The sequence below is a fragment of the Epinephelus fuscoguttatus genome, linkage group LG20 (genome assembly GCF_011397635.1).
Source record: "Epinephelus fuscoguttatus linkage group LG20, E.fuscoguttatus.final_Chr_v1".
Classification (NCBI taxonomy): domain Eukaryota; kingdom Metazoa; phylum Chordata; class Actinopteri; order Perciformes; family Serranidae; genus Epinephelus; species Epinephelus fuscoguttatus.
The window spans coordinates 10029729-10046965 of NC_064771.1; the positions used below are offsets into that span (position 1 = coordinate 10029729).

A 17237-nucleotide genomic window follows, 5' to 3' on the forward strand; every position below is an offset into this window, starting at 1 on the left:
TGGGTGAACTGACCCTTTAAATGCATTATCACTTGTTTTAATAAAGTCCTTGCGTGACACTGCATTGAAAACAAGGAATATGAATGTATTCAGCCTTGTGTAACGGAAAACAAGACAATCTGTAACCTTTTTGGATTTGTTCTTGATAATGAAATATCACAACCTCTGCATTGTAATATTCATTTTGTCATGATTACTTGTGCAGCCCTACACGTCGGAGAGAAATAAGACCCGCTAGACATATGAAATGAAGGAAGTGAGTCATCATTCTGGTGATTATTGACCTTCTTGTCGGTGCTGTGCTTGCTGGGCTTGGGGGGCAGCGCGTAGTAGTGGCAGATAGAGCCAGACAGGTTGTCCATCAAACTCAACTCTCCCTCCATTGAACCCTGGATGACCAGGGAGACCGAGTCAAACTGTGCTCTCCGCTGGACAAACTTAGATGATGCAGAAGGAAAGGAAAGACCAGAGAGAGGAAGAGGGGAAAAGAGAAGGAGGGGGACAGCAGAAGTTTTGGGAAAATAGATAAGGGCAGGGGGAAAGAAAGACAGAAGTCAAGACAGAGACACATGAATAAATGTAGAGAGAAAGAGTGGATCACAAGAAAGAAACAGAGGGAAAAAGGCAGTCGATCAGGCAGAAACAAACGAGCAGAAACAAGACAAAAGAAACACATCCAAGTAGGAGAACCAGATCCTAGTTAGTATCCAATCCTGTACATTCTTTACTAAATGGCTTAGGATTTTCATGCTGCAACTGAATACAACCTCCTCCTTACCAACATCCACCTCAGGCCCTCATGTGTTACCACTTAATGCCCCACAAGGGGGCACTACAACACCGCAGTAGAGTTGGTCTCCCACAGGGCTGGAGAAGAGATTGCGGCTTAACCACAAATGTTTTGGAAGAGTGGCGGAGGGAGACCCATAACATCTTAGAGGGAAACATAACGATAGTGAGACCTCTATTTCCTATCCCCAAAAAGTTCCCTGCTGTCTGGAAATAGCTGTTAAAGTGAACAACAAGACCCTGTGGTCCAGCTTTCCCATGGCACTGTGACCTGTCTATGACTGGCATGTCCTCCACAGGGACCAGCCACACACACACTATCACACACACAGAGTCATGAACACACACAAACTGTAAACCATGCTAATATGGGTCAGTATCAGTTACAGAGAGTATATTTTATACTTGCAACTGTGATCCTGATTTAGGACACATCACACATAAATGCATCCACTTATATTTTGAAATGATGCCAGAATGTGTAGTGAGTATGTCCTAATATGGCCATATCCGCTATAGTTTGTTTACATATGGTTTACGGTTGTTACATTAAGACAGTGAAGAGACATTCCTTCCAAGAAATCCATTATTTCAGATACAATCCATAATGCTCAGTGTCCCTCAGCATGGGCCGGAGAATTAACTAATGGTTTGGACCAGAGTCAGAATTAATGACCAGAGACGTGGGGGTCATCTGACTGGCCTCACAGCTTGGCCCCCAGTAGGAAGTGACCTCAGAGCATCTGTCATGTCATGCAGTATGCTGAGTGGACCACTGAGAATCGAACAATCTGACCTAGACAATATATGATAGCATGTTTCACTTTTACGTGTGTGCAATAATGTGGACCTTATCTACACGCGCACACACACACACACACACACACACACACACACACACACACACTGTGATAACTGTGTGATTAAGGCATTTAAAGTTAATGCATGTAGCTACACAGTTATGCACACAGAACTTTTATAAGTGCCCTCAGGGATGTCATAACAAAACAACCAAAACACACTCCAGATATCTCTAACGCACACTCATACATAATGTACAAGCAATACCAGACATATTCCTCACCTCCAGTGGGGGATCCAGGCAAGAAGGGGGGTCTGCTCTGATGTTTACAGGATCTCTGGTTATGTCAGCAGTGGGCGAGTCCATAGGACCGTCTCTTTCCTGCTCCCTGTCCCCTCCTCCAGTGGACCTCCAGGGGGAGCCCCCAGAACTCGATCTGTCCGTGCCCAGTGCCAGAGGGTTGAGCTGGGGCGACCTTGGCGCTGTCTCTCCCGCTTCTAACTGCCGTTCCAGCTCCAACTCTGCCTCCAGCTCCGCCTCCTCCTTGGCTTCCTTGTTGCTCTCCTCCAGGTGCTTCATCAGGACAGCAATGACGACGTTGACGAGGACAAACTGAGCAGTCAGAACAAAGGAGACGAAGTAGATGGGAGAGACCACGGCGTTGTAGCAGGTGTTGGTGTCCTGAGCGCAGTCCCTTAATGTGTCCTGGAAGAAACATGAAAACATGACATGAGCACATGAGCTAAAACTTTACCAGCAAGCAGTTCTCAAACAGAACACTGATTCTGCAAAACGTTTAATAAGGACAGTCTGAATGCCCAATGGCACTGTTTTCTTTCTAGCAGTTGCATTCCCCCATGACCATGACCTTTCAAATGAATATATTGCTGAAAAAAGGTAGACACTGTTTTAAATATCTTTTTATAATATTATTATTTTCTATGCACTTGCCATGTACATGGGAGGGAGTGGTGCTGAGGAGGTTGCAGCACCTCCTAAAACCAGGTTTTATAAAGAACATCAATTTATAAAAGTTTAAACTTCATGTTAATACTATAGTGTTTCCACTTTCTTGCAAGGATACAGGCTGCATGTGTAGTACAGTTCGGCATGTCTGCATTTTATATACAGTGCATCTGGTGTACAAAGGGGCTGTATCGTCATGGCACTGCATTTCATGAACAGATCTGTAGCCTGCATTCAGGCTCTGTATCACAATGTACTATAAATAGAAATGCACTATCAATTCACCTCACAAAGAAACAAGCACACAAACCCTAAGCTTAAACAAACAAGTGGCTCTGTCTCACACGAGCATTGCAAAGCTACATAGCATGATAATTTTAGTCATAGCATGGACCGATTTCTGCATAGCACGTGTGGCGTATAGGTATGTCGCACTGTCCAGCCCTGTGAGGGCATGGCCACTTTAAGTGACAGGTGCATGCCATATGTTGCTACCACAGCAACAACGTTGGTTAGATAACATAACCTTGCCGGAAATGCTGAGTGTTTTCAGTTCATGAAAGTTAACTGCAATGTTTTGGTTGCCTACAAAAGTCTTGTTCAGTAGTTGGATGTTCAGTTTTCCAGTGCATACATTTTGCTCTAATGACCGTTTTTTTTGTTTGTTTGTTTTTTGTTTTGTTTTTTTTTTGCTAGTGTTACCATTATCATAGTTAGCCATAACTGTAAATGCACATGCTAAACAAACTAGCAGCTAGCATCAGGGTTAGCTCCACCCTCTTGTCCAAAAATGGTCACTTCTGGCTCCAAAAATCCAAGATGGTGACAGGCCAAAATGCCACACTCAAGATTTCATAACAGGAATCCAAAAAGCAATGGGTGGCATCATGGCTATGGATTGTTTTATACATTCTATCGTACAGCCTCACAGAGCTGTTTGCATGGCTGCAATATTCCTGCATGGATAACTTCAGCGACAGTATGGTGAAGGTTAGATAAAGATCATGTTGATGGTACAAACAGCCATAAGAATGGGACATGAAGTCAGGTCTCTGGTGAGAAAGTCAGATGCACTGCATCCATCACCACGACCTCCACGCTCTTACTTTCTGCCTCACCACACAAAAAGCACACCACTACTACTGGCACTGAATGTTGGCAAGGGACTTCACTGTGTTGCACCACTGTCCAATATAAACATGATTTGTAGGGATTCTGACCTGAAATAGAACACAGAGACAACAGACGAAACTCATAAAAGTGCTATTTTGGCATAACTGCCAATGTAGATGCTAATATCTTAATTGTTTTCAAGCTCAAATTTGACCAAATCTTGTACTAAAAGAGCACAGCGACAGCTAACATTTACAACCTACTATTTTTTGGCCCTGGGTGAAAAAGAATCAGCTTTTGCAAGATGAATAGAGGGGAGGGACAGCACTAAATTGTAGTAACCTGCAGAAAAATTGGTTCCTGTGCCAATACATGACCACTAAATCTGCCTCTTGTGTTCCTGCTGAATGGATGTGCATAATATACGTAATAATAATGATGGTGCAGTATGTGTATTTATGACTTCAGGATCTGAGGCTGCAGTGTCAGTTTCACCTTCATTATGCCATTCCAGTTGTCTCCAGTGGAAACTCTGAATAGCAGCAGAAATGCCATCCCAAAGTTTTTGAATGAGGCGTAGCGCCCCAGACCTTCACATGGGTGGAGTTCATCACAGACTGGGAGGACAAGGTGGAGCAGGGAGGGGATGACAGAAGACGGAGGGGAACAGCCAGACAGTAAAGGAGAGTCATGAAGATAAGAAGAGTTGTAACAACATAATGTTAATAACTGTAATAGTATTTTATTACTCTCTAGGCTACTAGCTACACTTTGAAAAAGAGAAATCAATATGGCATTTCAACAAAGGGTTTTTAGAAAGCAATTAACATCAGATAGATTAAACCCACAGAGGGGAGAATTAAACACTTGGTGCAAGCCTGCGTGCCTGAGTGGTATGTATGTGTGTGAATCTCTGTCTGGTGTGCCTGACTGCCTGCGTGTGTCCTTACTCAAGTCACCAAACAGCTCCACTCCCAGGGCTGCATAGATAAAGAAGAGAAGCATGAAGAGAAGACCCAGATTCCCCACCTGCAGAGAGACAACAGGAAGAGAGAGGGATTAGTCAGAGGAGAGAAATCCCAGGCAAAATAAACCAATAATGAGAGACAACAAACAGCTCATTCCAGTGAGAAAATGAATGCAGGGTCATGAGGAAGCAGCCAAGAGAAAATATAAGATATGGCCACTGACCATTCGCTAAACCCCAACCGAACAGCTATTGTCCAATTATAGCTGAGCAACCGTAACTAGGCATGGCAGGCCTGTCAAGCTTTGGATTTGCCTGCATGTTGAAGCGGTAAGCATGGGGCTGTAGTAAGAGCGATACTCTACCTTTAAAGAGCTTAGATGGTGGTGTCTTTCTTTGCACCCTTTCCAAAACCAGAAAACAAATGTAAGGAATGGATTTAACAGTGTGTTTATTTCTTCTAACATAAGCTGCAAATGTTAGCACGTCTAACAAACTAGCTGGGGAGCAGTAAGCTTTAGTTGAACGTTTCATAATACATCATTTAGTGGATTTAAGAAAAAAAAAAAAAAGTAGCACATCTACAGTGTAGTATTTCCCCACTGTGTGGGAGCCACTCTGATGACACTGTTGGGTAGACTAAGATTAGTAGCTCTGCTACTGCTGATTTTTTAACATTACGTTCGTCAAATAAATTGATTAGTCTTAGTAGGTTACACTGCAGTTTCTTTATTTCTAGGCCTTCTGCGTGAGTCATCAGCTAGAAATAATATGGCTTTATATCGGGGGCGTGCAGCTTTAGCCTCAGTCTTCGAGCACAATGCAATGTATGTCACAATCAAGCGCATATTCAAGAGCCCTTTGCAGGGTTTGCATTCCATCACCTGGACACATTAAAAAGTCAAAGGAGTCAGAGAGGGTGTTTTCGGAATGATCAGTTCAGGGGACTCCCCGTGAGAAATTGTGCGCTGGGAAGCTCTTCCGAGAACTATACCTTCAAGGGTATTTTTTCTGTTTGCATTTGCACCCTGCCTGGGTCCAGACCTTGGAATCCACCAACCACACCAAGTTGACTGACTCATCTGCTATTGTGTCATGTAACAACAATCCAATAAACCTGGACCTTAAGGGGACTTGATTGGCCAATCAGAACCATGGGTGGGACTGACACAATTGTCAAGCTGTTGTAAAGTGTTGTCAAGCAGTATGCCAGAACCAATGACGAAATAAGAACAATGGCAACCGCTATACATATAATAGATGCTGCTGTCAAGGTTGTTCTAAATCTGCATGTCTTCTCAATATCACATGACATTGTAGTTTGTTTTTACTTCCCTCTGCTCCACTTTAAAACCTAAAGCAAAACCTGCACCTAGACTTAAAATGACGTTAGATTCAGGCAGATATAACAGTCTCCAGTGATTGGTTAAGGAGAATTGAATCTTGCTCCCCCACAGAAATCAATCAGAGTGGATGCACTGTCAGACTTAAGATGGAAACAAAGTGTAACAAGCTGACAATCCTGTCTGATATCAGGCAAACTTGCACCACCAATAGCGGCACTAACATGGAAATTGCACATGACGCTCACTACTTAGTCAACCATTCACATGTACTAACACACTAGTAGTTAACCACAACCATCAGGAGCAATTTTGGTTCAGTAACTTGCCAAAGGATACTTCAACATGCTGGAGGAGCCAGGGATCAAACCACCAATCTTCTGATTAGTGGACAATCCGTTCTACGTTCTGAGCCACAAGCGCCCCAGTATAGGAACGCTGAAGTGACATATGCCGGCTACCAAAGATTATTATATTCCCCTTTGGCAATTCAAATTACGGTGCATCTGGACTTCACTGTTGGTCCATTTGTCCATGTTGTCTTCCACTTTTTTTGTTTGGAGCTGCTTTTTGGTTTTATGTTGTCTGTTGTTTACAAGGTCAACAGGTTTTTGAAAATGGCAGTTGCTGGTACTGCTTTGGCTCATGTGTTCAACCAATCCCCGTACACTTATGTCACTTAAGGTTGCTCTTGTGCTGGGAGAGTACCTACTGCACTTCTGTCTGAAATCAAGATATCATTGTTTTAAAAAATTACTCATAATAATTTCAGGTAGTAAATCTGCTTCCGTTATCACTGTGAACTGCCTATGTGCCATGCATTAATGCCGTGAATGAGTGACTGAAGCAAAGAAGAAGAAGCAAAATCTGGATAAAAATATGAGAAGCTTAATAGTGCAACTGATCCTGGACAAGAGTAAAAAAAAAGATAACGGGAATAGATGCTTTGACAGAGAGGTGGGTTTAGATAATGAAAGCTGTAGGATTTGTGGCTGCTGCTACTGTCAATGCTAATCAGCATGTGGCAATCTGCTCACACTCCCACCACCCCCCATTATCGGATTTATTAATCATGAACACTTCTGACAGGCTCTAGGAGGAATTAGCCTGGAACAACACTCACTCTCTCCCTGAATTACAGAGGTAGTATCAAAGAATGCTGTGAACACAGGATTGACTGTTATTTTTTATCTCAATCCAAACACTGTGGAAGTTGATCTAATTTACCAACTCCACCACCCTCCGATCCACCCACCATCGTTCAAAACAAAACCTGAAGCTGCATTCTCTTCCCGATCTCTGCAGGGGGTGGTTATGCAAATAAGGGTCTCTAGAGTTGATAAAAAGCTCAAGGGAAACGACGACGCCCTGAAACAGAAGACTATGTACCAAAAAAGAATTGCTCCTGGGATGTAATTTTAGGGACAGCTTCTGTGGGACGTGGTAGGAAATGAAAGGCCCATGGAGGAAAATGAGGATGAGGAAGGAAAAGAGAATTCAGTGGCTTTGGTGGATGTTATTTAACAGAATTGACTGTGTACCTGAGGCAGGGCTTGCATAACGGTGTCCAGCAAAGCTCTCATTCCCACTGCCATCTTCAAGAGCTTCAAAACTGTGGGGACACACACACACATACACACACAGAAAATGAAAGATTGTCTCACCAATATTAAAATTGTTCAGTCTTATATAACAGAACAGGGACTTGTGCCATCACGCCTTCTATGAAATTGAAAGGACTCAACTTCTTCCTTACTTACAGACTAATCCTGCTCCTTTAGTGTGGTCGCAGATTTCCTTTTATTGAACAACATTAGGCTTTTACATCGCCTGATTGAGGTCATATCTCTCTGATTGGGGTTGCGGTTTGATAAGGTCACTGGTATGGCAATGGTGTATCAATGAAGGTGCACCAAGACTGACAGATAATGCATAATAATAAGTGGAAAAGTAGAGATTGCCAGAAATGTTATTTTTTTCTTGCTGTGGGTCAGTGACTTCCAGAAGTCTCCACTGGTTACCTAGCAACCTCACAGTGACGACAAAGCTCCAACAAGATTTGTACCAAAAAATGGTTCCAACAAGTAACTCCCTGCAAAACTGCAAAGACTTTCGATTTTTTAATGTAATCTACACAAGTAGGTTCATTACCTAAACCTACACAAGTAAGTTAAACAAACAAGATCAAAGAAAACAAGATTCTTTAACCTTTGCGTAGAGACAGGTTAACTGTTTCCCGATCCACTTCTAGTCTTTGTGCCAAGCTAAGGGGCTGCTGACTTTCTTGTTATAGTTACCATACAGACATGAGAGTGGTAACGATCATCTTGTCCTACTCCTGACTAAAAGCAAACAGGCATATCCCAAAATGTCAAACTATTCTTTTAAGAATGTGCAATATTAGTGAGAAAATTTAGCATGTTAAATGTATGCCTGGATATGTATGAATCCTGTGATCCCTGCATGATCCCTTAAGTGCTCATGCTCATACTGAATGTTCTAATAAAATTGGTCTGGTCTAGGAAAAGATTGTAAACGACAGCAAAAGAGGAAGCAGCTTGATTGGCAGCCCATCCTGGCAAATTTAAAGATCCAATCAAACAGCCAGAGGAAGACTGCTGCTGATACTTACTGCATAGTGACCTCATGCAGCGGTGGGTGTAACTAAAAAGTCAAAACAATAAAGTCATCACACATTTCTTAGCAATCCTGCCTTTCTGCCCATCGCATCAAATCAAAATGCATTTCTCTCCATAGCATCCTTGGGTTGTCACAGTAGAAATACATTAACGATGGCTCCAGTGTATTCTGAGTAACAAACCAGGACCCTGAAGCTGAAGCAGTTAAATGACATTCAGCAAACGTTAATTCTACTATTAACACTTCTGCTTTTTCTACTGACATGTGTCAGCATGTCTCCGGGGATACTTGTTTGTACTTAAAGCCTCTTCACACCCATCATCCACCGACACAAGTGTTGCCGGAAGAGACCTCTCCTCAGGACCTTGTTGGTGTCACAAACTGGGATTGATTGACATCTCTCTCACTCTCTAACTATAGTACTGTTGCATCTGGTAGACCCTCTTTACGTCTTGCATTGAACTGCATTTTGGGTGATCGGATTGCAATCAGATAGTGCCTGACAACATGAGGCGTAAATGCACCCAAAACGCTTTGAGGATGGATTGTGATTGGATCAGCCAAACCACCTCTGGAGGTGGTCAGGGACACATTGTGACCACACTGAACATAAGTGCACTTGGGATTTCTATCCACATGGGAAAAGATATGGAATCATGTCTAACTTGAACATGAAGCTTATGAATATTCAAGGCACCCCTGAATGGAGTCCAGACGAGACCAATGTCTGCTTTCAGTGTGGTCCCACAAAATTATACAAGCAAGACATGGCAATTCATATTGGAACTGAGCCATTTATGAAAGAATGGCTAAGCAAATGGATGAGAATGGCTACAAGCAGTCCTGGCTACAATGGCAATGAAAAAGTAACAAATGAAACTGGCATTAGGGCTATACCCGACTCAGAATAGTTCAATAGGAATATTTGACTTTTAATTCTTTTTTTCATGAAGAGCTTGAGAATTTGAGCAAGGTTCAGTGGAACTGTCAGGGTGACAGCGGCATTCAGGCCAACTTAGCCCTCCGAGCTAATGCAAGATGACTACACTAACGATTTTTTGCTGACACTAGATATCAAATGTTGGCCAAAGTTGCTGCGAGCTGTAAATTCACTGCTTCAAAGCAGTAGGCAGAAGATAACGTTATCTTTGAGCCTCTCTTCCTGTGGGCAGCTTCCTCCATCTTACCCTGGGTCTGGGCCCACAGCTGTCTGTACTGGACACTTTGCAGCTAAATCTGGGGACTGAAACAACCTACACTGCACACTGAATGACAAAAAAAGAAACCACTGCTTGACTTGAAGGAATCTAAGTGGAATGAGGGAGCTCTGACTGATTATTTGAATCTTTGACTTTCAGGGGGCGGTACTAGCTAGCATAGGGACCCCCTTGAAAATGAGATGCTACATCTCAAGGGGCTATCCTTTAATAAATTCAAATACAGAACAGCAAAGGATAGCAACATGAATAGTGGCAGGGGCAGGGTAACTTGCCCATTTTTTGATAGACTGCATGCGCTGCTGGGTGATCAACCCACATTTTGCCATGGTGACGGAGGTGTCAGAGGATTCTGAAGATGCTAACATTAGCATGGACTCCACCAACAGTGCCAGCTGCAATGAGGATGACAACAGTGGAATCGATGATGATGAAGATGATAAGTTGTGATCTGAATATGGATCTCAATATGGATACTGGAGACATGTATTAATCAACATATCTAAAACAATCTGGACACAAGATGCATTTTAATAAAGGGTGTAAAGGGTGTCTTAAGGTTTTGTGTTTCACCGTTTTTGCTTTTAGCAAAAGAGTTAAAAAGGATACTGAAAAACTATATATTAACAATTTAGATAGCTATTGTTAGGCAGTTTGAATAGAACAAAGTTGTTTAAATCGGAATGTGAGATGAAAAGTTCAGCTCTAAACCGAAGAGGTAACTTGTACATCAACACTGGCGAGGACAGATTGTGATAAAATGTGATTACAATGGAGCCAGTGTGTAACTGATGCAGTCTGAACATGGAACATGATATGCATGTTGATGCCAGATAGAAAACGAGCCAACTATTGTACCCAGCCAAACACACACACACACACACACACACACACACACACATTACACACAAGAGCATGTGTTTGTGCCCGTGCCTTCTGTGTGACAGTAATCAATAACGACTTCCCTGCTACTTCTTTTATTACACGATCAGTAATCAGACAAAACAGATGAGCTTCCCTCCTGTCTGTCTTATCTCCTCTTTCTGTCGGGTCTCCTCTCCTCTTAGTCCTGTTTCCTTCCCTCAAACCCTCTCTTATCTTTAATTACCTGGACAGTAATCAGCCTAAAGCACACAGACAGTTTTGCTTTCTCTGTCCTCTTCTTACCTCCTGCCAAATCCAACCTGTCTCTTTAGCTCGACCATCCTAATTCTGAGCCTTCTCCACCCATTTCAACCCTTTATTCTCTCTCCAGAAATACTGTATGTCTCTCTCACCCACGACATACCTTTCCTCTGTTCATTTATCTCCTCATTCACTTCATCTCAACTTTTTTCACTCTAACATCAACTGCTCCTCTTTCCAACTTCTTTCCATCTTCTCATAATCTATTTTCAGGTCAGAAGTTATTTATCACCCCCGCCTCCTCCTTTTATTTCTCCTCTCTTCCACCTCTCCTCTCAATTATTCCCTCCATACCTAGTCTCAGTTTCTCGCTGCTTAATTCACTTACTGTCATAATGTGTCTTGACTCTCCTCCACCCTGAGCTATCTTTCCTCATCTCTCCCATTCCTCAGTCTTTGTCTCTACATTTTAACTCTCTGCTGCTTCTCAGTGCTGCGTTTGCCAGCTTACTGTGTTTCTCTGTGCCATCTGGTCGACTCACACCCTGCCTGAACCCCACTGAGACCTGCCATGCAAAAGTGATAAAGAGGGGAGTCCCAGGGACGTGGCTGTTTTACAAGGCATCTTAAAAGTACAGCACTGTGAAAGAGAGGAACAGAGTGTGTCTTTGTCTGTGGGAAGGTATGTCAGGGAGGGGAAGGGATGGGTGGGTGGGTGGTTGGATGGATGGATGGGGGGAGAGGGACGGTGTTCATACCTCGTGCAATCCTCAGCACTCTCATGATGCGGATAATGGTGGGGTTGATGGGCAGTGAAGCTTTGCCGTCAATCTCCTCCAGAGTGATGCCCATGATGGACAGCAGCACAATGGCCAGATCCAGCAGGTTCCACCTACACACACACACACACACACACACACACACACACATCAGTGCCTGCCTCTGACTTAGATCACTTTTTTCCCACTGAAACCTCTGATAAACTGGTTGCAAAAACTGATCTGCACATATCATCAATCATTTCTGATAAGTCATTTTCTTTGGTATGGAGATGTGAACTCGAGTCAAATGACCTGGACCTAAATATGATAACTTTAGACTTGATAAGATTAGCAAGACTTGCAACTCAATTTTGACTTCGAAACAAATACTTCTGAATTACTGAATTCCCAGAGGCCCTCACTCTTGGGAAAGCAAAGCCAGAATCAGTTCAACTCATTATAGCAGATATGTTTCAGCACCTGCCATCCTCAACGCGCTTCACCAATGAAGGGACACAAAAGTGTCAAGTACAAGTACAAGTGAACACCTGTGCTGACATCTGCCAATAAAAAAATTCATGCACTAATTTTGGCTCTTGGTTTTAAGAGTGTGTGTAAATCTTGTGTACATTTTTCATATTACTAAAGTTTCAGTTTAAAGAAGCTCTGTACCTAAAGAACTAACCAAGCATGAGAGGATAAATACCACATCCAGAAGAGGTTATCTTAGCTTAGCACCAAGACTGGAATAAGGAGGAAACAGCTAGCCTGGCTCTTTCAAAGGTAGCAGAGACCACCTGCCAGCACCTGTAAAGCTCACTAATCAGCACGTCATAGCAAGCATCTTCAATGTTTTTCAGGCCAAGGCCCCTTTAGCTTAAAGGGATGGAGCATGAACTCCTTGCTACATACATTGGATTTGGACTGGAGATAATTCTGTGAATATTTTTGGGTCTTCTCTTGTTTGTGCATGTCTGTATCTCTAAGTCATCAGCAGGTGTAGCATGGCTACATGCATTAGCCTCACCCTCTGCACTTTCCCAGGTGTTCCTGAGGTGGACGGTGTGTCATAGTCTATTGCTTGAAAAGTTACCAAATGATCCATTGTGGCTCAAAATACATTTTAGGCATTTTATTATCTCAATGGCTTGAAAAATAGTGCATAAAGCTGTTGAAATGGGAAGAAAATTCTCCCTGGGGGGGCATGCCCCAGACCCCCCTACCGTTGGGCTGAGCCCCACATGTTTACATCTGGCTCCACCCCTGGGTTAATCCCTATAAAACCAAAAGTAACAGAAGTTGCTGTTTTACAAAGAGTTATGTGCCAGACTGTTCTTAGCTGGGCGCATTGTTTTCCTGGAACCTCACGGTGACAATATATAATGTGTTTTTTGAGGTTTTGGGGGTGCTAGTAGGAGGGTTTTGTTACCTTCTGACAGAGAAGGCTAGCTTTTCCACCATTTCCAGTCTTTAGCTAACCATCTACTGGCTCTAAAGTCATATTTTTGTGGAGACACAAGAGAGGCATTGGTCTCATCTAATGTTTGGAAAGCTAACAAGTGTCTTTCCCACAGTTTGAAACTATTTCTTTTTGTATGTCCAATATCTTCTTGGAACCATTCTTGGTTTTGGTGTGGTTTTATTGACAACAGTAATACATTTGTAAAGTACAAGATATCAGACTTTTGTCAGGAATAGAACAATGTAGTTCTGCGCTATACTGATCAGGGGCCTTGACAGTCCTGTTGATTTGAAATTACTTTATCTGTCTGCACATGCATGCTTAGTCAGAGCAATAAACAGAAGCTGTGTGTTAAGCTACACTTTATTTTAATGAACATATCTTAATGAGTCCTGGAAACATAGTAATCATTTGGATGGACAAAAAGAAGATTGACAATAGAAGTGCTGCAGAAGTAGTTTAATTGGTTCTTATGGACATCTTGAAACTTTTTTTCTGGTATAAAAACCTGTCACTGGAATTCAGTGTAACTGACAGGAACCTAAGCTGCCGACAGCTGCAGCGCTTTGTGAAGGAGCAAACAACAAGATTTTTACAAGCTTCCAAGCCTACGGGGTGAGTGTTTGACACACACAGTTAACTAATCACATAAACTTTAAATTTAGAGACAATTCAATGTGGATGCATGGGAGCGTGCAGACTATTTCAGTATTATGAGGCAGATTTAAACAGCAGCAATGGTATCATTTTATTTTAGTGTATCATAATGATGAATTGGCACACTCAGATCAGGAGTCAGCAAGCTACTTTCTTTCCCAGGTACTGTAACTTGACTTGAGATCAAAGTGTTGGGACCAAAACTAATTTTCCAGCCTCTGTGCAATAAATATGCACTGAAAGAAAATGTTTGGAACAATATGAGAGTAAAAGTCAGTAGTGGGTGGTCGTATTAATCAGGTCTGTCAGTGTCTATTGTTTCTTCTCTATGAGCAGGTTTCAGAGTCCACTCTGTAGTATGTCCCTCACATCCTCATTTAGATACCCAAAGTGTGTGAATCAACACAAGAAAATCAACTTACAAGCCAATGAGATTTTCAAATTAGTCCTGGAGGTCTTGGCTGAATGCTGTGTTTGTGTGTACCTGTGTGTGAGTATATGTGTATTGAGGTAATATCAAACTGGACTTCAGCCAAAATGCAAAAAGGATAATTGTCTACTCTGGCAAAGAGAATGGACATCATGGAGCCCTTGGTGGTCAGCACTAGTCCAAAAACATGATGCCTCTGATGAGGTGTGTGTGTTAGTGTGTGTATTCACTTACATGTGATGTGTGGTAGTTTATATTTGTGCTGTTGTGATTGTGTTTGTGCATTATTGTGTGGTTTTCAGCGGGAAGCCAGGGATTTCAAGGCTATGAAATCATCTAAGGCAGCGTGTTTTATGGGTGTTTAACGAGGCCGTTTGTATTCATACAGGCTCACTGAGAACCATCCACTGGAGCACCTTAGAAAAAGCTCATTTGAGCCCTCTGAACGCTGCCTCAGATTTTCCACATGACTCAGAGGTTAAAGAACGGTACCTTTAACAGCCGCTCTATTACAATATCACGTCCACTAAAATGTCAAAACCCTAAACGGGGAGATAAATGTTTATTCAGGATTACTGTCTGATCTGTGTTGGAGATGTTTGAGAGAGGTCACTGCGTTACTATGGGAAGCATGGTAGTTAAATACTAACTTGTCCTTGAAGAAGCGTCGGAAGCCGAAGGCCACCAGCTTGAAGACGGATTCCAGCACAAAGATGAGGGTGAAGATGTAGTTACAGATCTCCAATGCCTTGTCCAACTCCTGAGGATTTCAGGGAGAGAAATATTAAAGATCAATAAAGTACACAAGTATCAATCATAACAAGTCAGTAAACCTCACATTAAATTTGCTGTTGTCTTAGCAGAGGGAGCTGTGGGTTTCATTGCCACTCGTTTATTGAAATGTGCTGAAACTGCACTGAAAACCAATGAAATGATCTCACCCTACAGAAATGTTTTTCACTTTTTAAAAGGAAAACCATTTTAGTGTGATTCAGTTACACTAATGGCCTGCTATGGTGGATATTTCTTGCTCTACATACATATTTTTTCTGCATTTACAGTCTTCAAGGTCCATATTGTAAACTCTATCCTCTTCTCCTGAATTAGCTTTTCCATTAATAGATCACTCACATCGCCCTCCACTCCTCCCTCCCTCACTCTCCATGAAAAGGCCATTAGAATCAAAGTGTCCATTTTTGCCTGTGGGAGAATTTAGAGTGCCCATCTGCATGTAAAAACTGACCTTTAGCAGCGAGACAGCAAGAGAACTGGTGGTCAACGGAGATTTCACACAATCCTCACTGGTGGCAATTCATTAACTCACAGCTAGTTCCAGTTTCTGATATGTCTCCTTACTTCACTGTTTTCTATGCTACCCAACAACCTGCTCAACATCACAGCTCTCTACACTAACCAAAGACCCTCCTCTACCTAGAGACTCTATTCTACCAAAAAGCCTTTCATTATCTGTGTAACACTGGTCAAGTCTTTGACATCTCTGACTTAAGTATCCTCTAATCTAGCCAAGCAGCAATCTCTGGGGTTGGCACTGAAGTGCCAAAACTACAGTTCCTGCAGTGGCCACTTGAGTCAAAAAAGTGAGTCAAGCCCCATAGACAACCATGTTAAAATATCCAACTTTACAGCAGACATAAACAAGTTTACAGTCTGGTACAAAAACACTTTTGGTCTCTAGAGCTAAATTCTCCATTACTGTCAACTGTACAGGGGATGGATTTGAACTGAACTTTGATGGATTGAACTCACCCGTTTACTTTCATAAAGACTTAAAGTTATGTATAATTAAGGGCGTGGCTGCTTTAAGTAAGAGGTGGGTGCCGTCGATTGGCAAGGTGCTACTGCAATGACATCATTGATTAGGTAACTGCATCCACTATTTTTATACAGTCTAAAATTCTACCCAACAACCTCTGTTCCATAAAAACCCTTTACTTTACCAAAAGTCCTATTCTTCCCACACTATTATTCTATTCTTCCTACGTAACATCCTTACATCCTCCTCCTCTATTCCATTCCCATCTACTATGCCATTCTACATCTTAATCTGTCCTGTAACCCCTCACTGTATTCTTGTCATTTTTTCTTCAGCTGGTTCCTCTCTCTTTTGTGCTGCATCTCTTTGTCTCTTTTGTTCTGGTGGAATTTTACTAAATACCAGCTCTCCCTCTGCCGCCCTTAACCATCTTTTGTTCTGCCTCCAACTTAGAGTTCTGATCAAGCAGGTGGTCAACAATATGTTGAAGCAATAGAGATATTTCTAATGAGTGGAGGACAAATCCTAGCTGGAACACCTGCCTGGTGGCGATTAACATATGGGCTATAAATATCAGTATCCATGGCAGACCTTGATGTGGATACTTTGGATACATATGATTTGTATTACCTTTTTGGTGTACAAGATTGGCGGAATTTGTTGTACCCACGATTACCTTAAATTTATACAGTTTGAAGGATTAATTCTAACCCTTTTTTATGGCTTTTTCTCTTTTATTGACTAAAAGTTTTATGTTTATTTTTTTTCTTTCATAGTTCATCATTGCCTTTCTTAGCAAACAATTCTTATCTTATTTTTATTTATTTTTCTGTTGACCTGATCCCTTTCCTTACCCTTGTTTAAAGAAGGGAGGAAGGGTGTTTTTGAAAGGCTATTTTTTATTATTATTGGCATGTTATTATTATTGGCACATATTATATAACTTACACTATCTGAAGTCCTGTGAAGCCATAAACCTTGGTTCCAGAAAGATTTATGCTGCGAATGTAGCTCGTGAGAACTTGTTTACGACATGGGAAGTTGTGTATGCAAAGTTGTAAACTCTCAGAAAATTTCCACTTATTAGGTCATGAATGATACAATTGGGGGGGGGCCCTCTTCTCGTGAATGCGGTAAACGCGCCCTCATTTAAACGCACATTAAAAGTAATAATCCAGTGACACGTTTTAA

General features: G+C 42.0%; 1 protein-coding gene across 12 annotated transcripts in view; it reads right to left on the reverse strand.

Annotated features, from left to right (window-relative positions):
- cacna1g (calcium channel, voltage-dependent, T type, alpha 1G subunit) overlaps positions 1–17237 on the reverse strand; it is a 213037-nt gene that overhangs the window by 13728 nt on the left and 182072 nt on the right. For 10 of the 12 annotated variants that reach the window (XM_049562752.1, XM_049562757.1, XM_049562751.1 and 7 more), the window contains 7 exons: positions 14923–15032; positions 11721–11854; positions 7522–7592; positions 4621–4699; positions 4166–4287; positions 1874–2296; positions 285–437 (listed from right to left, as the gene is read on the reverse strand). In XM_049562752.1, coding sequence (XP_049418709.1) covers positions 285–437; positions 1874–2296; positions 4166–4287; positions 4621–4699; positions 7522–7592; positions 11721–11854; positions 14923–15032 — 1092 coding nt within the window. The remainder of the gene's footprint in view (positions 1–284; positions 438–1873; positions 2297–4165; positions 4288–4620; positions 4700–7521; positions 7593–11720; positions 11855–14922; positions 15033–17237) is intronic. The other 2 variants (XM_049562754.1, XM_049562753.1) reach the window with 1 other exon arrangement.